At 38.4% G+C, this 23,680-nt stretch overlaps 3 protein-coding genes across 3 annotated transcripts in view; 2 read left to right on the top strand and 1 right to left on the bottom strand.

The window, feature by feature from the left end:
- LOC125854427 (abscisic stress-ripening protein 3) overlaps positions 1-23,680 on the top strand; it is a 47,894-nt gene that overhangs the window by 11,761 nt on the left and 12,453 nt on the right. The window lies entirely within an intron of this gene.
- The window catches only part of LOC125854426 (thioredoxin Y1, chloroplastic-like), a 49,116-nt gene that overhangs the window by 24,668 nt on the left and 768 nt on the right, over positions 1-23,680 (top strand). The gene's annotated exons all lie outside the window — the stretch shown is intronic.
- Positions 20,031-21,159, bottom strand: LOC125855678 (uncharacterized ATP-dependent helicase C29A10.10c-like). The gene is made up of 5 exons (XM_049535423.1): positions 20,911-21,159; positions 20,532-20,798; positions 20,382-20,419; positions 20,200-20,299; positions 20,031-20,147 (listed from the first exon to the last, which is right to left on the bottom strand). The coding sequence occupies exons 1-5, from the start codon at positions 21,004-21,006 to the stop codon at positions 20,031-20,033; spliced, it is 618 nt and encodes a 205-aa protein (XP_049391380.1). The 5' UTR covers positions 21,007-21,159.

Genomic DNA, 23,680 nt, shown 5'->3' with positions numbered 1-23,680 from the left:
AAATCACCCCAACAATTGAGAAAATTCGTGATCGAATAGACATAGTCGACATAGGGCTTGAAAGAAGGGCGAGAAAATAGGAAATCATCCTAATCTCTAACAAGCCTACCCTCGAGGATATTATAAACTGGCTCAGATTAAGAAATGATTGCGCCTACTGGGCCGAAGTTTCTAACGTTTTTTTGGGGATCTCTATGTTAGATTCGGGCATGTGAGCTTTTATGCGAATTACAACCAATTGTTCAGGGTCACTTTCAGAGAATGGGACGGGATCAAACCTTTGACATTTAATATCGCACTATTAGGCACCATGGTTTTCCCACACACCCCGAGCCTCGGTATCAACACCCGGGTGATAATGTTGGTGCACACTTTGTTCCACGGGCGTCTGAACCAAGGGCAAGTGAAGTATTACCCTATCGCGCCTGTCATCCTTTCCGACATGTACCGTGCTCTGGGTAGGTGTAAGGAAGCACATCGTTACTTTCAGGGCTGTAATCTCCTCCTCCAATGGTGGATAATGAGTCACTTGGTGAAGAGACACGAAACTCAAAAACTTCATAGCCTCGATGAGCATAATGCTCTTAAGAGTTTGAATGACATATTGTTCTGGGCAGACTTAGAAAAAAGGAGAACCAGAGAAAGATGGGCTCAAATTTTGTCTGAGTCGAGAGAAGAAGATATCTAGTGGATGTTCGACCATTTCATCTAGAAAGATGTCTTAGTACGGGGCGACATGCAACTTGTGCTTCCTCTACAAGGTATCCGAGGTATTCTCTCGTATGCTCTCATCCGGGTCCTGAGGCAATTCGAAAGAAGACATACTACACCTCCAAACACATACTACCGTATCTACGTGTTCGACATCGGGGATGATAGAGTGCATGAGGCTTCAGAGATGCTGAGAGAATGGAAGAAAGCAGTGCAAATGAAAGAAGGCACCAACCTCGCAGGCCGATTTAATGTTGGGTACGATGAAACCTACAAAACTTGGTTAAAGGAGAATATACAATGTATCTCCTTATCAGTTCCGAACATTTACCGCAGTGTGGAGGACAAAGAGTCCAACGCTTTGATAGAACTAAGAAAGGTAAGAAGAGAAGCCCAGGAAATGCACGAGGAATATCTCCGAAAGCAAGGGGAGAATAAGTACGCCTTCGAGAGCGTAACTCAAGAATTAGAATGCTTGAGAAGCAATTTGGGAGAGCTCAACTTATGGATTGGAGATAAGAAAAGCGGAATGTGTCTCGAAGACTGGGAAGAGAAAGGCCACTGGAGCTAAGGATACTTGCTAATGATTCAATATAGGCTTCAGCATCTCATGACACAAAACAAGATAAACAGATCAGAGGTGGGGCCATCGGGAACATCTTAGCTGATTTCACCCCTGCGTGGGTTTTTCTATGTGTATTTATTGTTGTTTGCCCCTGCGTGGGCTTGCCTTTCTTGTATTTTGGTACTTTTTTCAAATGACCCCTGCGTGGGCCTTTTCTTTTGTGTTTCCCGTTTAGTCCCAACTTCCCCTGCTTATTTTCGCTTTTTCGAACATAATTTTATATGCGAAATTTGCTTTAGGGGTAACAAAATGGTTCAATTCTACACATACATTTTTCAAATACGCTAGGTCTACCCTTGGCACAAAAGGGCCCCTTACTTGTTTAGGACGTACGATAAATGCTTGTGTGCTTTAAACTGTTTATGTGATATGTTGCTTTGAATGAGAATATTTTTAGCCCACTCATTTTCGAAAATTCTCTAAAAATCTCCACAATGCGAAATACAAGTCACTACCAAAATGTCCGACCAAATTCCAGGAGTCTTGAGTTTCTCAATCTGAAATAAAATCCTACTACCAAATCCTAAAACATTACTCTATTATCTCAGAAAAGGTAAAATTGCTGCTAAGATGGAAAAATGCAAGAATGTCGAGGTCCAGACGACTCAGGAGAATTTAGGGATGAAACTGCACTGATTCAAACAAGAGATTTGAAAGATGGGAGAAAAAAGAATAGAAGTAGAGCTAGCCACCGCAGCTGCACAAGCCAAAAGTGCAACACTAGATGCAAAGTTAGCAGCTAGGATGACAAGATATGGTATCTTGAACGAGGAGACGGTTGCTATGCGAAAGGAACATGATGTCTTTAACAATGATATAACTATGAGGCTTCAGAAGATACGCAGAAAATGTTTTTTTTTCAATCAAGAAGCCAATAGTGGTCCGAAAGACACTCACCCTGGGGCTACTGAAGAAGATACTGATGAGGAAATCATCTATATGCCTCTCTTTCTAGGACGTATGAAAGGAGGAGATAAAACGATCACTCTCTTAGCTTATGGGGGTAAGAGTCGTGCCATGTGCTCTCTTTTACGAGCACCTTAAGGCTTCACGCATGCTGAGGCCTCTTAAAGTAACCACTTTTGGGTTTGGGCATGAAAACTCTCAAAAGACATGTGCCTCCCACCCGAACCAAAGAGGACACACTATAGAAGAATATGTGGAGCTTAAGGCAGCAATCCGCAACCTGATCAACGTTGGGGAGATTCCGTATATATGGGGAGAGAACACCGTCCTTACCTTTGACCAACCGGAGCCTAGTATGTCGGTTACTGAGCACACTTTGTTCTATTGTCACTACTTCACGCCTTTTAAGAAAACATTATTGGATATCTACAGTCAGTTGGTTCAAAAAGGGGTCTTGGCCTTTATCAGAAAGGATGACGAAACAATCAATCTCATTGGAATTGAATTCTGGAAACCCTGCCCTTATCATGACGCTATAAATCACAACATTGGAAGGTGCCTCAGGTTTCGCTATGACATGAAATCCCTCATGAACATGGGAAAGATTCAAGTTGAGTATACTCCCCGTGATTAATGCAGCAGTCAGAAGAAAAAACTTTGATAAAGAGCACCATCTATCTTTTGGGAGCTTTATTGCATGTTTTTTTACTTTCCTTGTAATCGCCAGTAATGAATGAATGAAAATGAAAATTTCCTTTGTATTCGAACTATGTAGGGGCTGAATTCTTCTTGGGAGATATGTAAGCAGCCTTTCAAGGCCTGACCCCTATTTTTTAAAAATTTTCTTTTCCCCCTTTCATTCTACAAGGAAACATTGAATTCACATCAACAATTGTGGACAGATGTAGCAAAAAGACCTTAGCTCAACGCTATTTAACCTTTCTGAGTCACTAGCCTCAAAATAAAACAAGCAAATTCTTGCTTATATGCCCTCTATGTGATATTTTGCATTATTTGTCCTGAATCAGTCCCTATTATTTGTGAGTTAACATGTTCTCAAACGAAGCAACTCTTATTTATTTATATGCCATCTATGTGATATTTTGCATTATTTGTCCTGAATCAAAACTAACAGATTTGCCTTTGAGTCGTTTTCTTCTACAGGTAGTTAGAATTGATATGTGTTGATAAGCTGGCAAAACACCCCTATTTTACAAGATCAAAAGACCCTACAGATTCCTTCCCAAGTCAAAGTTCTTGAAAGGGAAAAACAACAATGAGTGATAACAATGAAGAGATTGGCCTTACCGATGTTGTCGTGGCTCAGTCCGTCATTGATGATCAGAACGAACTAATTATGCAGTTAATGCAACAGATCACCGAGATGAGGGTCAAAATGCAGAGAAGACAAGATTTTCCTAATCCGGGTTTTACTTTCAATGCTCCAGCAGACGGAAGGCCTCCATTTCACTTTCCTCCTTCAAAAGCAGAACAAGCTCAAAACCCACCCTCCGGCCCTTCTCAGAATCCCTCAATCATCGACTTAACCAATGAAAATCCCCATTATGCCTCCGCCTCTTACCAAACACCACCCCCTCAAAAATGTCAACCTCCAAGTGCCACTTCCTCCCTAAAATGCCAACCTCCAAACTGGTCCACCCCCTCAAAACCAAAACGTTAACCACCCGTACACTTTCCTCCATCACCAAAATCAGTACACCAGCCCCCAGACTTTCCCTCAAAACTATCAAACCCCTCAAAATGCCTAGAGTCCCTCAATTGCTCCATCCATACGTCATAAAGCCACTTTCCAAATCCCGGTGCCTAATGAGCATGACGCCAATGGTTCTGAGCTTGACCACTATGAGGAGCGAGAGAGAGAGAGTGTAGGTCAAAGGAAGAGGCCGCCAAACTGGATATGAAAGAAGAGATCTGAAGGGCCATGAAAGAGTTGCAGTGTATTCCTGAAGTTGACGATTTGAGTTATGAAGATCTATGCATTCATCAAAATTTGGACCTTTTGGAAGGATTTAAGGTGCCATAATTTGACGTTTTTGAAGGAATAAAGAACCCCTTAGCGCACCTGAAGGCCTACTGTGACCAGCTCATGGGAGTTGGATGATATGAAGCTTTATTAATTCGGCTTTTTAGTCAAAGTTTGAGTGGAGAGGTTCTGGAATGGTTTACATCTCATGAAACCAGACAGTGGCCTAGCTGGAATGCTCTAGCCAAGGACTTTATCGAGCGATTCACCTAAAATGTGGAGATCATTCTTGATCGCTATTCCTTGGAAAAAATGAAGCAGAAATCAAATGAAAGTTATCGAGAATTTGCATATAGGTGGAGAAAGGAGGCAGCTAGAGTTCGGCTCCTATGTGTGAGAAGGAAATTGTCGAAATATTTGTGTGGGCCTAAGAGCCCGAATATTATGATAGAATCATGTTGCTCGTTGCAGCAAAGTTTGTTGAGATAGTCAAAGTAGGTGAGACTATCGAAAATGGATTAAGAACCGGGAAGATTTCCCGTGTTGCTGCCTCACCCGGATCCTCGGGCTTGTTGAAGAAGAAAAGAGAAGATGTGTGTTCTATCTCTTATGAGGGGAAGAAGACCCCAATGAAAGCCTCATCATACCAAGGTCGTTCTCGACCTTCACAGAGTTCGTACATTGCTTGCTATGCATAGGCTGATTACTAAAATACCCCTCCTCCGAGTTATCAAAACAATACCCCTCCAGTTTACCAAACTCCACCTCATCACTACTGAAATGTCGTCCCCAACTGTGCGAACGTTCAAGCAAATTATCAAACTCCTCCCCTAATGTACCAAACCCCAACTCCACTTTACCAAAATACCCCCTCGAACTACCTAGCTCCACATCCGAATTACCAAACCAACTCGTATCCCAGATATCAAGTCCCTCGTTCAAACGACCCAAATTATCGTCAAATGCCTCCTCCGCAACAAGGCAAATACGATCCCCCCCGTCCTAGATTTGAGAAGAAGCCTACCAGAAATTTTACTTCGTTCATCGAAAGCCGAACAAAGCTATTCGAGGGATTAACTACGACATGATATATTCATTCAGTGGGGCTCAAGCCAATTGACACTAGCTCAAAGTCTTACAGACCTAATTAGAGGTGCATATATCACTCTAATAGTGTTAGACATGATACCGAGGACTGTATCAACCCGAATCATAAGATCCAAGACCTGATTGACCAGAACGTGGTCTCTCTTCAGACAGTCGCGCCCAATATCAATACTAATCCTTTGCCAAATCATGGAAATGTCACTATCAATATGATAGAGGCAGATGATGATTGGTGTGTGACAAAATCAATAGTTTCGATTGCTCCTAATGAACTGGAAAGGGATGTAGCTTTGTTGAGCATTAGAGAGAAGAATGAGTTTGTGATTCTGATACCCAAGGAGGTTGTTGCCTTGGTGCCACGAGAAACTCTTACCCGACCAAAGTTTGTGATTGAAACGGATGTTACCCACAGTATGACCAGATCTGGCAGGTGCTACACCCAGAAAAGTAGACCCAGGTTGTGCAGATGAAGGACCAAACAAAAGGTCGATCAGTGAAGCCGAGGCCGATGAGTTCTAGAGAAAAATGCAACCGAAAGATTATTCAGTTGTGAAGCATTTGGAGAAGACGTCGGCTCAGATCTCTGTGTGCTCTTTATTGATGAGTTCGCAGTTGCATAGGTAGGTTCTAATGAGGGCTTTGGATGATACTTATATGTCTGTGGGTATTAACAGTGATAATCTAGCAACCATGATAAACCAGGTCATCAGAGGACACTGAATCAGTTTTTGTGACGAAGAGTTGCCCTTTGAAGGCATGATGCACAACAAAGCTCTGCACGTCACCACTATGTGTCGAGATAAGATAATAAATTGCGTCTTGGTCGATAACGGATCCTATCTTAATATTTGCCCACTTGCGAATTTGAGGCAGCTGAAATTTGACCTGGGAAAGTTTCACCAGAACCAAGTCAATGCGAGGGCTTTTGATGGAGTGCAAAGAGACACATTGGGTGCAGTAAACTTGGATATTCAGGTGGGTCCTGCGTAATTCAACGTGGAGTTTCAGGTGTTGGATATCAACATCAGTTACAATTTACTTCTGGGAAGACCATTTATCCCATGGCTGGGGCTGTGCCTTCTACCCTTCACCAACTAATGAAATTTGTTTGGAAGGACAAAAAATTGGTCATTTATGGTGAAGGGAGCCATTCCAATGGGCATTCACCGATTGTTGATGATATCTCTCAAGGTTGTGATTTTTACACGGTGGAGCTGGTAAATGCCACCGGTGATGACTTTGCTCCATAGCCTTATATGCCTTATGTGTACAAGATGATTGCTATTGTTATGCTCCGGAACGACTTCGAACTAGGTTTCGGATTGGGGAAACACTTTTTAAGAATTGTCGAGCCTGTCCAAATTTCTGCCAAATGAGTAAAGTTTGGTTTGGGTAGCTCCCAACAGATGGCGAAACAGAGATGAAGAACAAGAGTATTGATCAAGCATTGGCCAGACCAATTCCTTATCAGTACCAGTCATTCCCGGTGCGGGGACATGTCAATGATGATATTTTTGGGGAAGGAATCTGGGGCCTTTTTGAGGAGATTGATGCGGTCATTGAGGAAGAGGCTGGGACATCGAGCATCCGTGATCTAGAACCAGAGGAGCAATTGCAATATTGGACCTCCACATTGCTTTTGATTTCCCGTGCAGCTTGGTAGAAAAGACATGTGTTTATGTTTATTTTTAAATCGGTGGTAGTCCAGAAGAGGCCTGAGACCCACCATTTATGCAGTTTTTATTTGCTTGAAGTTTTTAAATTCCCTTGTGATGTTTAAAAAGGCAAAATGGCCCTTGGCCGTGGCCAAAGTTTGTTCTTGTTTTTCAATTTAAATGAAAGTCTCTTTTATCAAAATTTGTTTAGTTATCTATTTATATTTTATTTTCCTGACATTGTTTGTTTATAATTTCAGTAATATTAATTTAAAACCTGTCAATGTCGTGTCTTGTCATGAATCGAGTGAACAAAATGAGGCAGGTGATGATGAGTTCAAGGAATATGAAAAAAAAATGAGGTACCCGAACATGTTGCTGAAGAGTTTTGACAATTCGAGAATCAACTCAAGTCGAATTTAGAAGAAACCGAAACTGTGAATCTTAGAGATGAGGAGGGTGTCAAAGAAGTAAAAATCAGCATCCATCTGACAGAAGCTCAAAGAAGGGACCTGGTTCGTTTGCTTAGAGAATACATTGATGTATTTGCCTGGTGTTACAGAGATATGCCAGGGTTGAGTACGAATATGGTGACCCACAAGTTGCTGATCAATCTAGATTTCAGTCCGATAAAATAAAATACGCGGAAATTCAAGCCTGAGTTGAGTTTAAAGATCAGAGAGGAGATTACCAAACAGATTGAGTCGTAAGTAGTGAAAGTGACACAATATCCGACTTGGTTAGCCAACGTTGTTTCGGTTGCCAAGAAAGACGAAAAGATCAGAATTTGTGTTAACTACAGAGATCTCAGCAAAGCAAGCCCAAAAGATAATTTTCCATTACCAAACACCCACATTCTCATTGATAACTATGTTAAGCATGAGATATAGTCATTTGTGGATTGTTATGCGGGTTACCACCAGATCCTGATGGATAAAGAAGATGCAGAAAATACAGTTTTCATTACGCGTTGGGGTATATATCATTATCGGGTGATGCAGTTTGGTCTCAAAAATGTCGGTGCTACTTACATGAGGGCTATGACAACCATATTTCACGATATGATTCAAAAAGAGATCGAGGTGTATCTAGATGATGCCATAATCAAATCTCGCGAGAGTTCGGATCACTTGACTCGCTTAAGGAAATTCTTTGACCGTTTGCGCCGATACAATTTGAAGTTAAATCTTGCCAAATGTGATTTTGGGGTGCCAACCGGGAAGTTATTGGGATTTATAGTTAGCAGAAGAGGCATTGAACTTGATCCTTCCAAGATCAAAGCGATTCAAGAGTTACCTCTTCCGAATAATAAGAAAGAGGTGATGAGTTTTCTGGGAAGGTTGAACTACATTAGTCGATTTATAGCCCAGTCCACCGTGGTGTGTAAACCAATTTTCAAGTTGTTGAAAAAAGATGCTTTGACCAAGTGGACCGGAAAATGTCAAGCTGTTTTTGATGCCATCAAGAACTATTTGTCCAATCTATCGGTGTTGGTTCCTCCACGGGAAGGAAGTCCATTGTTGTTGTATCTGTCTGTCTTGAATAACGCATTTGGATGCGTGCTCGATCAACACGACGAAGCTGGGAAGAAGGAGCGAGCCATCTATTACTTGAGGAAGAAATTTACTCAATATGAGGCCCGTTACACTGTGTTGGGGAGGACATGTTGTGCTTTGACTTGGACTGCTCAGAAGTTAAGACATTATTTGTCTTTTTATACCACATACCTTATTTATAGGATGGACCCATTGAAGTATATTTTCCAGAAGGCAATGTCGACTAGGAAGTTAGCTAAATGACAAATGCTTTTGAGTGAGTTTGACATTGTGTATGTGACTCACAAGGCAATAAAAGAATAAGCCATGGCTGATCATCTTGCGGAGAATCCAGTTGATGAGGAGTATGAACCGCTCAAGACTTATTTTTCCGACGAGGAAATTTCATTTATGGGTAAAGATATTTCTAAAGCATACCCTGGTTGGAGAGTGTTCTTTGATGGAGTGGCAAATCACCAAGGGAAAAGTATCGGAGCAGTTGTAGTGTCAGAATCTGGTCAGCACTATCCTGTGGTGGCTAAACTCTGATTTGATTGCACGAACAACATGGCTTAGTATGAAGCTTGTATCATCAGTTTGAAGATGGTCATTGACATAAATGTTCATGAGCTTCTGGTCATTGGAGATTCAGACTTGCTGATTCACCAAGTTCAAGGAAAATGGGCAGTGAAGAACCCGAAGATCACACCGTATGTATAATATATACATGAAACGACCCCAAAAATGCCTGAAAATGTGCTTCGGAAACACCTATAATTGTAATTTCCATATATCTCAAAATCCGTGCATGATTTCGGAAATTCGACTTCATATTCTTATTCAGGGGGTCAAATTGAGTGGGGAATGGGTCTAACCCGAATTTTAGAGCAACCGTATCAAAATTCGAAAATCGCAAAAAATGCGATTTGGAGGGTCAACTTTAAAGGGGCATATCTCTTAGCACACAAGGAACTGGAAGGGCCACCACCTATTAAATTAAAGCCCTTCGAGTTATCTTTCCAATGCAATTGGTTTCACCTCATTCCGAGTTAGGATGAAGGAGTTATGATCATTTTCGTAAAACCTGTCCGGGCAGAATTGCAATTTCCAGAGAGCTAAGTTACTGTAGCGGGCTGGGACGTTTTTCTTTTATAAAAAAGAGGATTGTCCCATACTTAGTTATATTTCTTTCTAGCTTCAAAACACTCAAAAACACTCACTAATCCCTCTCCAAAATTCCACCAAGATCTTCAACCAAATTCAAACATCTCAAGTTCTAATTCCGGATTCAAGACTCAATCTCAAGCATCAATTCTCCATTCCAATCTTCATCAAGGATTCTCCAAAGTTGAGGTATGTGGGTTGATTGTGGAAACCTTCCTTTCCACAAGTCCAACCATTTATCCTCTATTTTACTTCAAGTTTATGGGTCCTTATGATCATTTATGAACTCTTGAATTATGGAATTACTACTACACATTCTATTATGGTCTATTTTTGCATATTATCATGAAATGGAATTATTATGTGATGTTTATGGTTTTCATGCTTCCATGATCAAATTATGAAGGTTGATATATATATGTATGTTGTTGGTGGGCTGATTTATATGTATTTCGGAATTGGTTGGACTTAGTACTCTTGAAAGACATGATTTTATCTACATGAACAATAGCCCACCATGTGTTTGATAAAATGTCATTTATAGAATTCATAGGAAATGGAAGGTCCAATGTACATCCTATGAGTCGGATGATTATATAATTATTGAAATGATGATGAAAGGGATACATGTATATGATTTTCTCAATATAGTGTTGTGAGTCGACCAAGCCTAGTACGGGGGGTAGTAGGCCCGTATAACCGTATCGAGGGGTTGGTACCTTGGTTGCCTAGTACGGGGGGTAGTAGGCCCGTATAACCATATCGAGGGGTTTGTACCTTGGTCCCTAGCTCGGGGGGTGGTAGGCCCGGGTAACCACATTGAGGGGTTTGTACCTCTTTCGCCTCTCCAAGGGGGTGGTAGGCCTTGGAAATACTATATTGATGGTCACTCACCACACATGTACTACGTCCCACTAAATATGATTTTTATGTAAGCATCATTATACATATCATTTCTCTAATGTGCTATCTATCGGGTATGATTATGCATTTTTCCTATGATGTCCATCTATTGTAGCATTGCATTGCATCCCATATACTTAGTACATTCAAACGTACTAATGCATACTCTATGCCTACATGATGTCACCATGTAGGGACCGGAGCACCGCTTGACCATCCTCCTCCGCGTGGCTAATACGATTTCCTATCAAGGTTATTGGTGAGTCCTCCATTCCGGGGACGTTGCTCATGATCTTTTGCTATGTATAAGACTTTTCTTTTTAGTTATGTTTTGACTATGAGGGTGAGCCCGGTAGTTTGTCTTGGCCCCCGCTAAGTACTCATGTTTAGAGGTGGTGTTGGACAAGTTGTGTATTATGCTTGAGCTTGACTCATCTATGGTATTTATGTATCATTTCTTCTTTTTTTCTCTTGCTCCCTTAGTCCCGATTTCCCCCTTTGATTATGCTTATTGTTTATGGTCATTTTAATTGCTTCCGCGACCATGGATGTGTAATGATACGCTATGAGGCTTGTTTGGGGTTCCTTCGGGTTCCCCATTCGCCGGTCACGTCTAGGCCCTAGGCTTGGGTCGTGACAATACAGAAGTTGTGTAAAAGATTCCGCAAGATTGAGTTCAAACACACTCCCAGGACACAGAATGAGTTGGCCGATGCTCTTGCCACCATTGCCTCAATGATTAAACATCCAGATACAAGTGATATTGATCCTTTGGATATAAAGGGAAAAGAACAGTCTGTTCATTGTTCACATGTTGAAGCGGAATCAGATGGTTTGCCGTGGTATTTTTCATCAAGAAGTATTTAGAGACCGAGACTTAACGTGAGGATGCAATGTTTAACCAGAAGAAGTCGATACGTCGTATGACCCTCAATTTCTTTGCAAGCGGGAAAATCCTGTATAGGAGGACTCCTGATTTAGGTCTTCTCAGATGGATTGATGCTAGTGAAGCTGCAAAGCTTCTGGAATAGATACATGCCGGAGTTTGTGGTACACACATGAATGGGATCACTTTGGAGAGGAAGATCCTTCGAGCCGACTACTTTTGGATGACTATGGAGCATGATTGTTGCAAGTTTGTGCAGAAATGTCATAAATGTCAAGTGCATGGTGATTTGATTCGAGTGTCGCCTCACGAACTTAATGCTATGAGTTCACCGTGGTCGTTTGTAGCTTGGGCATGGATGTCATTGGCCCAATAGAGACAACCGCCTTTAACGGACACAAATTCATTTTAGTTGCTTTTGACTACTTTACCAAGTGGGTGGAAGCAACTTCATATAAGTCGGTGACCAAGAAGGTTGTAGCTGATTTTGTTCGCAACAATTTGATATGTAGGTTTGGAGTTCCAGAATCCATCATTACTGACAATGGAGTGAACCTCAACAGTCACTTGATGAGAGAAATATGTGAATAATTCAAGATTACTCACCGAAACTCAACCGCATATCGTTCCCAAATGAATAGAGCTGTAGAAGCCACCCATAAAAACAGAAAGAAGATTTTGAAAAAAATGATTGATAATCGCAGAGATTGGTATGGGATATTGCCGTATGCTTTGTTGGGTTACCGAACGACTGTCAGAACATTAGTTGGAGTTACTTCATATTTGCTAGTATATGGAACAGAAGTAGTTATACCTACAGAAGTTGAAATACCTTCATTGAGAATCATCCAAGAGAATGGGTCGTAAGTGGATTGACCAGTTAACATTGATTGATGAGAAGAAAATGGTTTTTGTTTGTCATGGACAACTGTATCAACAGAGAATGATTCGTGCTTTCCACAAGAAAGTAAAAGCCAGAATATTTGAAATCGGCCAGTTGGTTCTCAAACGCATTTTCCCTCATCAGGATGAGTACAAGGGGAAATTTGCACCAAATTGGCAAGGACCATATATAGTTCGCAAAGTGTTATCTAGAGGTGCCTTGGTCCTGTCGGAGATGGATGGCACCGACAGGAAAGAGATTCATGCATTGCAAGAGAAAGAAATCATGCATTGCAAGAGAAGGAAGTCATGCATAGTAAGAGAAGAAGTCATACATAACAAGAGAAAGAAATCATGTATAGCCAGAGAAGGCAACCATGCATCGCAAGAAGAAGAATCATACATCGCAGATAAAGAGTCATGCATCGCAACAGAAAGATTCATGAATCGCGAGGAAGGAAACCATGCATCGCGAGAAAATCAATATTTATTGCATCATTGTCATTTGTAAGAATATTTTAAGAGAACCGTCAACAACGACGTCAAGAGAAACTATCAACATATTACAGTAGCCTATTTTATTACTTTGACATCAAAGAAATAGTACATTGAAGATTATATTACAAATATAATCCACAAGCTTTATTTACTTTATGTCAAATTGGAGGAAGCTGACGTCAAGCGTCAACGCGGTAAAAGACACCATCTCCCTATTTGAATTGCATTCTATGCTAATGAGTTTTATTTTAGTCTTTTTCGAGAGAATCCTAAGAGGATAAATTCTCAAAGCAAACCACAGGTGCGGATGACATCAAAAGGAATGCAACACAACGTGACACTTTTTCTTAGCAGCGAACTGAGACATAGTCCAAAGAGGAATACCAAACTCTTGGGACGCGAGCTGAGGAGCGACTTCCATCACTATCAAACCACACCCCTATTAGAAGGTATGTGAGTTTATCTTTGGGTTTGTCGATTTCAGTATCGCATCCAAAATTTTTTTTGTCTCTAACAGAAGCAGCTTTTCAATCTGAGTGACAATGCACCAAGAGCTTTGAAAATTATGTCTGTGTAAGTTCTTAATTATGGGTGTCAAGTGGACCACATTCATGGCTAAGGGGTTGCAAGCCTCTTTTTCATACTGGACTTACTTGTCACCCCTCCAGGATAATAATTAATTTTCGAGCTTCTTAAGTTCCCAACGATTTGAAATCATTGACTTTATCAAAATTCAAAATATTTTTCAAATCATTTTAAAGTAATTCTATCATTTTTATGATCTTTTAAACTAATGTATACATTTTTACAATTATATGTATAATTAAGTCATCTTGCAAATATTCGAGAATCATCTCAAAAGATTTATTTTTAGTTAAACATTTTACTTGAAATAGTTTGGTTTAAATTATGGTTTTTATTTTGAGTCATTTAAATTTAATTGAGTTTATTATTTTATTTCGTTGAAATAAAGAAGCTCGTTGGTTGATTATATTAATTCGTCTTATTAAAATTTTAGCCAAATTCACAAGTTAAACTCAATTTGGTTAATAAGTTGGCTAATGTTGTAATTCATTTGGCCGAGTCTTAATTCTAAATCTAGGCTTTTATTATTGACCCTCACCTTTAAACCCACTTAAAAGACCAAATTTTGGGCCCTTCTTCTAAATTTTCAGTAGGCCAAACTTTTAGCCCAACACCATATACCAATAAATACAACACAATACGTACAACAACAATTCAAAAAGAAACCCACCAGTTGTACACCAACAATACATACGCCGACCCATTCCAAAATAAAACAACAACAAATGCATACACGTTCAGCAGTACCAGCGACCCCACTCCTTTCTTCTTTCGTTTCACGCAGCAACCCAGAGATCTAACCCAACACTTAAATTTTTCTTTTTCTCCAATCAATCTCGTGACCCAGCAACCTACTCGAAATACCCTGCCCATTTTCATCTCTTTCCAATGCTGAAAAGAAACCCAGAACTCCAGTGTATTGTTCCCAGCAACGCGACAACACAACAACAACCAAACGACGATACACAACAAGACCAAGCGGCGCCAACACTGTGAGCAGTACGCTGTGTTTTTCTTGTCTTCATCCTCGACGTCCCTTTCAGCTTGTACAAATCGCAGCAGGTAGTAGGCATGCGTTTTCTCCCCTTTCCTCTTTCGGAATGGGTTGAAATCGCAAGGAAAAAGTGTCTCCCCCAAATGGTGAAAGGAATTTAAAGTTTGAATTATTGGGCCCTTGATTCCTATTCATTTTTCACCCGATTTCCCCCCAAAATCTGCCCTAGAAATCCTCTATTTAAGCTCTCTTATTCCTCACTTTTGGGTCTGGTGGGCATTTTCTTAAACTAAGGTATAGAGATTAGTGTCAAATAGCTGAAAGAAACACAAACGTAACACATTTGGAAAGGCAGAGAAGAACTCGCTTCAGTCAGAGTATCACTCTTCTATTTCGATAGCTACTGTTTTCCCCAAGTTTCGTTTGAGTTTGAGATTATCCCTAGGTTTCTTGTTGCTGTTCGTATTTGAGTTTTTGTGGTAGGAAGATCGCGGTCGCTGGCTCGTTCCGTCTGATTCGCTGCCAAGTAAGAGGTAAAACCCTTTCTCAAATTTGCTCTGTTCGATTCCTAATTGCTCTATGTGATCGGTTTAAGCATTCCTAGTCATGTTTCAGTCACTACATGTTAACATTATTTATATTAGTGATAGAAATTTCTTTTGTTCTGTTTGAACTTTTGCTACTGTTGTTATTAAAATGCGATGGAGATTTCAGTTCCTTTGTTCATTCTTTTTCCAAACTTGAGGCTTGACTACTGGTTTAGCTTTACTGAGTAAATTCTATGTTTATCTTTTCGGGGTTTATAGCTTATGTCTGAGTTTATGCCTACTTGAATGACCAATCTCTCATTTAACTTATTGTTCTCCCTCTAAAGGGTGTTAATACAAGATATACTTGTGTATTACATATGTTGTTAATTGTTAGACTTCTAGGCTTTAAAATGTTCTCCGATATAGCCAACAGTGATGTTTAGTTGTTGCTGCTTGTTGTCTTTTGGATGAGCTTTGTTCTCATTCTTTATAAATGATATAATTGCCTACATCTCTTGTTCCTTGTCACAATTAAGAGTTGAGTAAAAATTTCTTACTGTTCTAGTGCTCTATCAAATCTAGGAGGTATCATGAGCACATTTTATGTCGTTGTTCTTTGTTTATATTTAATTAAATATTTGTCATTTATACTTTTGTTTGTATTTTGCATGTGAAATCTGTCCGAGTTCATTATGAACTCACCTCCCCCTTGCAATTTGGGAGAGCCATAAAAGCCCAAACTTTATTTATCGAGTCAGCCGACCATTAAAATCAAAGAACATGTCCTTCAAAATTGACGAACAGGAATTGGAGCTAATACATAATTGTATACACTAGCATATACCTAGTGTATACGAAGATGGGAAAATAGGTCAAAAGACCCCAAATTCAATTTTGTATTTTGTTATTTTGGGCCTATGCCCTCTCGCATTTTAATTATTACTGTCTTGTTAGTTTAGGACATGTGGCAAGAAATGGGCCAAAGGTCCAAGACGAAAATGGGCCTGAATACTGGCTCAGACGAACATGAAAACCAAATTTGGGCCCAAGTCTCTTTCCCTCTATGTTTTATTGTGTTCATTTACTTGCCAATACTTGTTATTTAACCTTAAGGTTTAAAAGAATTTAAATCCCTAAAAGACACCCATTTCGAATTAATCACTTAACTAAATTATTCATCATTTACTTGGCTTAAAAATAAATAAATAAATAAGTTTACAAAATACCTCACTTAGATAATATTTCAATATTTTTCTCCCTTAAAATGGTCCTAACTACAAAAAATGTTCAATTCAAATTAAGTAAAAAAATTTAGCCAAATAATTAATTGCCGGATAACCGCATTTTAGCGGGCATTTTGAGTGCTTTCAAACCCTTCCCAAAATGCTAATAAGAACCCTGAACCCCCTTAATATTTTTCAATTGATTTCCTGTTTTAATCTTTTGAAAATGTGATTTTCTTAATTTTTCTTAAAAATTAAGTGGCGACTCTTAAAACCAGTCTAATTATAATTTCTAATGAAACACCAGCTAATGAAATGAAAATAATTATGCTCTCCAGTCGAATATGTATAGAACTAGTTGCTATCTTCTAGGTCTCTTGTTATGAATCTTTAGGGAAGGATCGATTCACAGCGCGATGTATAAATTAGTTCGTTAAAGGGAGGCTGAAACCTTAGAATTCAATAAATGAGAGAACTCCGATCTCTTCAGCTCTTTAAAGGGAGACAGAAACCTTAGAGTTCCATGGAAAATAGCTCCGATCTCTTGCTTTTTGCTTAATTATGACTTATCGATTAATTCATCAAAAGCCCCTTTAAATTGGAGTCCTATTACATCAATAGGAAGTCTAATTCTTATGAAAGTAGGAGACCTAAATCATATTCAAACTAATAACTATAACTTAACATAATCCTTATGAAACTCTAAAACTAAACCTTGTTCTAGAATAATAAATAAAGCAACTAAAAATATAATTAAATACTTAAATTAATGACTTCCAACGCATCCCTAACATTTGTCCTCAAGCTCAAGTTTCGGGGTAATCATCCTGGATCAGTATCAATTTATCCAATTTCAACCCTAGCTTGAAGTTGACATTGATAAATTTCGACTCTATCAGTTTGCTGAAGCATGACTTTCATGAGGTTCAAATCACTCAAAATATTGCTAGATTAGATACCTAGTGTATACGAAGATGGGAAAATGGGTCAAAAGACCCCAACTTCAATTTTGTATTTTGTTATTTTGGGCCTAAGCCCCCTTGCATTTTAATTAGTATAAATTATAGGAACCACATATTATAAGTACTAAATAACATCCTATCCTTTCTAGTTTTCTATTTACCAAAAATCCCTTAAAAATGATGTTTGCGGGATACATAGCGTTGTGCACGTGATACATAACGTTTGATACATTCCATATAGTGGCGGAATATATAGCATTGTGCATGGGATACATAGGTAAATAAGAGATTTTTGAAATATTTAAAATAAGTAAGGATAAATGGATATTAAGGTAAGTAAAGGAGTGTAGTTGAGTAATTTGCCCTTTTAATTATTACTGTCTTGTTAGTTTAGGACAGGTGGCAAGAAATGGGCAAAGGCCCAAGACGAAAATGGGCCCGAATAGTGGCTCAGGCAAACAGGAAAACCAGATGTGGGCCCAAGTCTTTTCTCTCTTTGTTTTATTGTGTTTATTTACTTGTCAATACTTGTTATTTAACCTTAAGGTTTTAAAAAATTCAAATCCCCGAAAGACACCCATTTCAAATTAATCACTTAACTAAATTATTCATCATTTACTTGGCTTAAAAATAAATAAATAAGTTTACAAAATACTTCACTTAGACAATATTTCAATATTTTTCTCCCTTAAAATGGTCCTAACTACAAAAAATGTTCAATTCAAATTAATTCAAAAAATTTAACCAAATAATTAATTGCCGGATAACCGCATTTTACCGGGCATTTCGGGTGCTCTCAAACCCTTTCCGAAATGCTAATAAGAACCCCAAACCCCCTTAATATTTTTCAATTGATTTCCCGTTTTAATCTTTTGAAAATGTGATTTTCTTAATTTTTCTTAAAAATTAAGTGGCGACTCTTAAAACCAGTCTAATTATATTTTCTAATAAAACACCAGCTAATGAAATGAAAATAATTATGCTCTCCAATCGAATATGTACAAAACTAGTTGCTATCTTCTAGGTCCCTTGTTATGAATCTTTAGGGAATGATCGATTCACATGGTGATATATAAATCAACTCGTTAAAGGGAGGTTGAAACCTTAGAGTTCATTAAAAGAGAGAACTCCGATCTCTTCAGCTCTTTAAAGGAAGACAAAAACCTTAGAGTTCAATGGAAGAGAGAACTCCGATCTCTTGCTTTTTGCTTAATTATGACTTATCGATTAATTCATCAAAAGCCCCTTTAAATAGGAGTCTTATTACATCAATATGAAGTCTAATTCTTATGAAAGTAGGAGGCCTAAATCCTATTCCAAACTAATAACTATAACTTAACATAATCCTTATGAAACTCTAAAACTAAACCTTATTCTAGAATAATAAATAAAGCAACTAAAAATATAATTAAATACTTAAATTAATGACTTCCAACGCATCCCTAACATTACTCCCCTTACGTTGAAAGAGCTTGTCCTCAAGCTCAAGTTTCTGGGCAATCATCCAGAAAATCTGGATCAGTATCAACTTATCCAATTCCAGCCCTAGCTTGAAGTTGACATTGATAAATTTCGACTCTATCAGTTTGCTGAAGCATGACTAATTTCCTCATCAGGTTGCGACTTTCATGAGATCCAAATCACTCAAAATATTGCTCACAATGATGTGCCAAATTAATGGGTTGTTGATGTTGTTAGAAGTAGGAAAATTCATCTTTGCATAACTTATCAAAGATGAATTACCACTTGTTGGATGATTCTTATCAGCTAGTTGAATATGTGGTATATTACCTTTAGTAGCAGGAATCATTGATCTACCAGTTGTCTGGCGCTATATGACTCAGGTCTATGGGTTGCTAGTTTTGTGGAGCCAACTCCCAATCTAGATAATTATTCTTGGATGACTTGGATGATTTTTTTGCTGAGGCGATGTTCCATTGCTGAAATTTTAGAGTCTATTAGGGTTTTTGTAATGACACGTTCTTCTCTAAATCTGGAATTGATCTCATCGCCCATTGTGTTAGGCTATGATACCAAATTGTTATGAATCTTCAAGGGTTAGGCTCTGATACTAAATTGTTATGAATCTTTAGAGAAGGATCGATTCACAGGGCGATATATAAATAAGCTCGTTAAAGGGAGGTTGAAACCTTAGAGTTCATTAAAAGAGAGAACTACGATCTCTTCAGCTCTTTAAAGGGAGACAGAAACCTTAGAGTTCAATAGAAGTGAGAACTCCGATCTCTTGTTTTTTGCTTAATTATGACTTATCGATTAATTCATCAAAAGCCCCTTTAAATTGGAGTCTTATTACATCAATAAGAAGTCTAATTCTTATGAAAGTAGGAGACCTAAATCCTATTCCAAACTAATAACTAGAACTTAACTTAATCCTTATGAAAGTCTAAAACTAAACCTTATTCTAGAATAATAAATAAAGCAACTAAAAATATAATTAAATACTTAAATTAATGACTTCCAATGCATCCCTAACATCCCTCCATATCAACATTTGGGACTCTACTCAGTCAGTTTATGTGTTTCTGTGACTTGTTCATAATCAGAGTTTGTAACTTTCTGGAACAATTTCCCCACATGGCCAAGTTTAGTTCTCTCTCTGTCCTGGGCTTCTTTCATGGACTAGTTGTCTTGTCAAGGCTTTAAAGCCAGTATATTCCAGCCGAATGGCTGTATATTCAAGATTACTTGCTGAGGTTAAGCTTTTTTCTTCTCATCCCAACCCAAGCAAGCATATACTAACATCATTTATTTCAAACATTTGCCATTATAATCTGTCAGCAAAAGAACTTCAGGCATGACTGAGCTCCCATGCTCAAAGTCCCATTAACTGGTTAAAGCTTCTAACAATACCCACCATAATCAACCAGGATCTCTTCCTTTCTGACATACCCACCCGTTCTCTTCATTGACAAGAATTCTTTTGTCAAACAATATTCTGAACACGAAATCATCTGCTTGACCAGCTGTGTTATCAACCTCTGTCCAAGCCAGGAGCAAAGTCTTCAGAAGAAAAAAATAGCTTCCTTACTTCCATATAGCCTTCCATTCTTGCATCACCAAGGACTACTTTATACCAAACCATGTTGCACATAAGATCAACCTGCGTAGCTGTGCCATCAACCAATCTCCTAGCCAGGAGCAAAGGCAACATCAGGAACAAAAATGATTGGTCCCTGTGATATGTGGCACATTTTCATGGACACCAACTACAGGTCTCTTCTCCCAATTCCAGTTGTATTTTGCCTCCTCTGTATATCATTTTGCCAGGCAACTCTAGATCTATCAGCAGGGTGATCAAAATCATTCAACGAATTGTCCAGTGTTGTCTTAGCTTAGGAGGCCTATAACTTCCATTCTTACATGTAATGCATTTGGCTTTTCATCATCTTCTGAAGGTGTTCCTGACCTGGACTCCATATGTGGATCATATATTCTATGTCGTAACCCAGATCTTAAACCTCGATTATTAGACATATTGGTCGGAGGAGGAACATGAGAAGCTACATTGGGTAGCAAGAAGTCATTAGGCAAAGTATCCATGTCCATGTAACATTTTATGGTTTTGGCATTAGCAATCAATGCAGCCCAATCTTCTGATTGCACCAGAGCATTGGCATTACCCATTACCTGTTAAGAGAACAATAAAGATTAAAGTTAATATTGACTCATATGTTGCCGTTTGCATGTATATATCATGAGTGTAGCATTATGCACATAAACAGAGACCGAAGTAACATACCCAGAGAGCTCGTCTTGCACGAATAAGAGCAACGTTCATTCGCCGAATATCTGCAACAAACCCAATCCCATGACCTGAGGCATACACACATGACATTATAATAACATCACGCTCTTGACCTTGGAAAGCATCCACAGTATTTATGTAAATGTCCTTTCCTTCTTCAGAATTTAAAACATCCCCGAACTCCCTTTGGAGGCATTTAAGTTGCAGTTTGTATGGAGTGATTATACCTACAGTAACCTTCCCAACACCTTGTTGAAGAACAGAAGAGGGTGAAATTGTAATAGTTTTAGTAAAGATGTGACCTGTTGTTTATTCTTCTCTTTGAGTTTTTATTTGTACTTAATATCAAACTATTAGATAAAGAAATCAAGATTATGTTTTACTTGAATTCGTGTACAAGCCGTGAGGATCCCTGCAGCATTAGCAAATAAGGGCAGATATTGCAGACATTCCTCCGTCTATTTCATTATTCAGCTCAGGCTTTTGTTATTTTAGAGTAACAGATAGACTAAACCTGGCATAATAAAAAAATTCTCTCACGTGAAGTTTTGTATATGCTGAAGCCTGAATTTACACTGCTTGGAAACACGAAAATGAGTATAATCGTCACTTCTGCTTATTGACAAGTCCTCAAAATATCATTGTCTTGTTAAGTATAAAGAAGAAACAACTACAGTAATTGATAAGCTAGTGCAAAGGGGAAAATATTAATTACACCATTTTCTAAAGGTGAACTTTTAATTTTCGAAAGACATGAGAGTAGAATCAGATTCACTGTATATTTGTAGAAGCGTGTCAGATATTTTAGGATCCTCCAAAATAGATGTTGTATAAATCAGGAAAGGGTGAAATGAACTATATTCTTTTTTGTTGGATACAAATTAGTATACTTATTTGTGTGGAAAGTGAGCCACTCTTTTGTTTCATACAAAAGTTGAGAGAATACTATCTCACCAAGTAATTAACAAATTGCAGTAGATGTAAACTGTCAGAGAACAAAATATACTTTTTTTATTCACTGGCTATAATCTGATGCAAGGTCGTTGTTCTTCATTAGCAATATGCTCTTGGAGGACTTTAGACACCTGTTTTTTCTATTTATTCAGTGCCTTCTTGTTGAATGCTTCATTTTCTATTACAACTAGATGTCTATTTGTATAGCAATGTAATCAGCCTGAGCTGCTGAGTTGCATTATCTTGATTTAAATCAATTTTTGATTTTATCCCTCACTGACATCATTATCTCAAATCTGCTGACCTTTGCCCGTTATGTACTCTTTGAAAATATTGCATTCTAAGTTTTTGCTTTTTAAAAAAATGATGGTAATTGCTTAGATTGATTAAATTGTATCTGTATAATTAGGTTGAAGTAAAGAAGCAAACATTTTCTTCCTTTGAAGATATGTTGGAAAACTCTGAGAAACCATTATTGGTTGACTTCTATGCTACCTGGTACGCTGAACTCTCCTTGGCAGCCTTCAAACTTTCTTTACATCAAAAGTAGAAGAACATGAATGCTTACAGTATTGCTAAGTGGATATAGCTATTTGTCTCAATCTTAAGTTCTTTGTTTGAAGTCGCATGTGGGGTCAAAAGCTTCGCTACTGTTTCTATTGACCTAATAATGAGAGGATTTTCCATATTACTTGCATTTCTCAATAATACGACCAAATCATGTAAGAATTACTCTAAAATCTGGATTGCAAGTGTGGTCCTTGCCAGTTCATGGTTCCTATTCTACACGAAGTTGGTGAATCGATGAAAGATAAAATTCAAGTGGTGAAAATTGATACAGAGAAGTACCCAGCCCTCGCAGATAAGTACAAAATACAGGCACTGCCAACCTTCATATTGTTCAAGGATGGAGACGTTTGTGATCGCTTTGTAAGTGGAATAGACCTTGTTATTTTACTTGTTTTCATGTTGTTTTTTCAATAGTATTCATGTCAAAGCTACCAGAACATCTTTTTGAATGATTTTGGTAGTAACTAGTAGGGAAAAGAAATGATCAAATAGCTGATTGAAAACAATCAAGAAACAAAAAACTGCACCGGGCGGGGACCTTTGAAAGTGTATATAGCTTTTAAGATATTATTTGAGCGAGAAAAATGATAATCAGTTCACTTTCTACTCTTGAGGTAAAGGTAAGGTCTGCGTCCTCCCCAGACCCCACTTTGAGGGACTAAACTGGATATATGAATATGAGAAAATTTCAAGACAGGCACATCAGCAACAAGACCTGAGTAATTGTGGAGCCAAAATTTTCTTTAAGGGTTTCAAAATACGAAAAAGTTTACACATGAAAAAATCAAAGGGGGTCCAGCATCTACTAATATACATAAAAAATAATTTTAACCAGGTATAAACGGTGTAACTTTCCGTCGAAGGGGGTTAGTATGAATCCCTCGGTCCTACCTAGCTCCGCCCCTGGACTTGAGGGTTTGGTGGATTTTCTTTTTGTTGCAAATTTTCTAGTTGATTTAGTATTTAGCTCAAGTGTATCTTGTGTGTATGTAACTGCTTTAGGGGTCGTTTGGTAGAGTGTATTAGGAAAAATAACGCATGCATTAGCAGTGTGTATTACTAGTACCTTGTTTGGTACTCTTTTCCAACCTATGTATAACTAATGCTTGCATTAGTTATACACTCTATTGTGTATTAAGGTGTGTATTGCTAATACCATTGATTTCTAGGTATTAGCAATGCAATGGTTTTAATGCATGCATTAGATTAACTAATGACAAAACTACCCTCTAATAATAAT

This window comes from Solanum stenotomum, chromosome 2, assembly GCF_019186545.1.
Source record: "Solanum stenotomum isolate F172 chromosome 2, ASM1918654v1, whole genome shotgun sequence".
Lineage (NCBI taxonomy): Eukaryota > Viridiplantae > Streptophyta > Magnoliopsida > Solanales > Solanaceae > Solanum > Solanum stenotomum.
Note: the sequence above shows the minus strand (reverse complement) of the source record. Positions and strands in the feature narration are given on the sequence as shown.

Bases quoted from the DNA above. Each gene is read 5' to 3' on its own strand.
- LOC125855678 (XM_049535423.1), bottom strand. From the start codon at position 21,006: ATGTCATGTGTGTATGCCTCAGGTCATGGGATTGGGTTTGTTGCAGAT. The intron at 20,420-20,531 runs GTAAGAATGGAA...AATGATATACAG, and splicing joins AAAAGCCAAATGCATTACAT to AGGAGGCAAAATACAACTGG. The intron at 20,300-20,381 runs GTAGTTGGTGTC...GCTCCTGGCTAG, and splicing joins GGAATTGGGAGAAGAGACCT to GAGATTGGTTGATGGCACAG.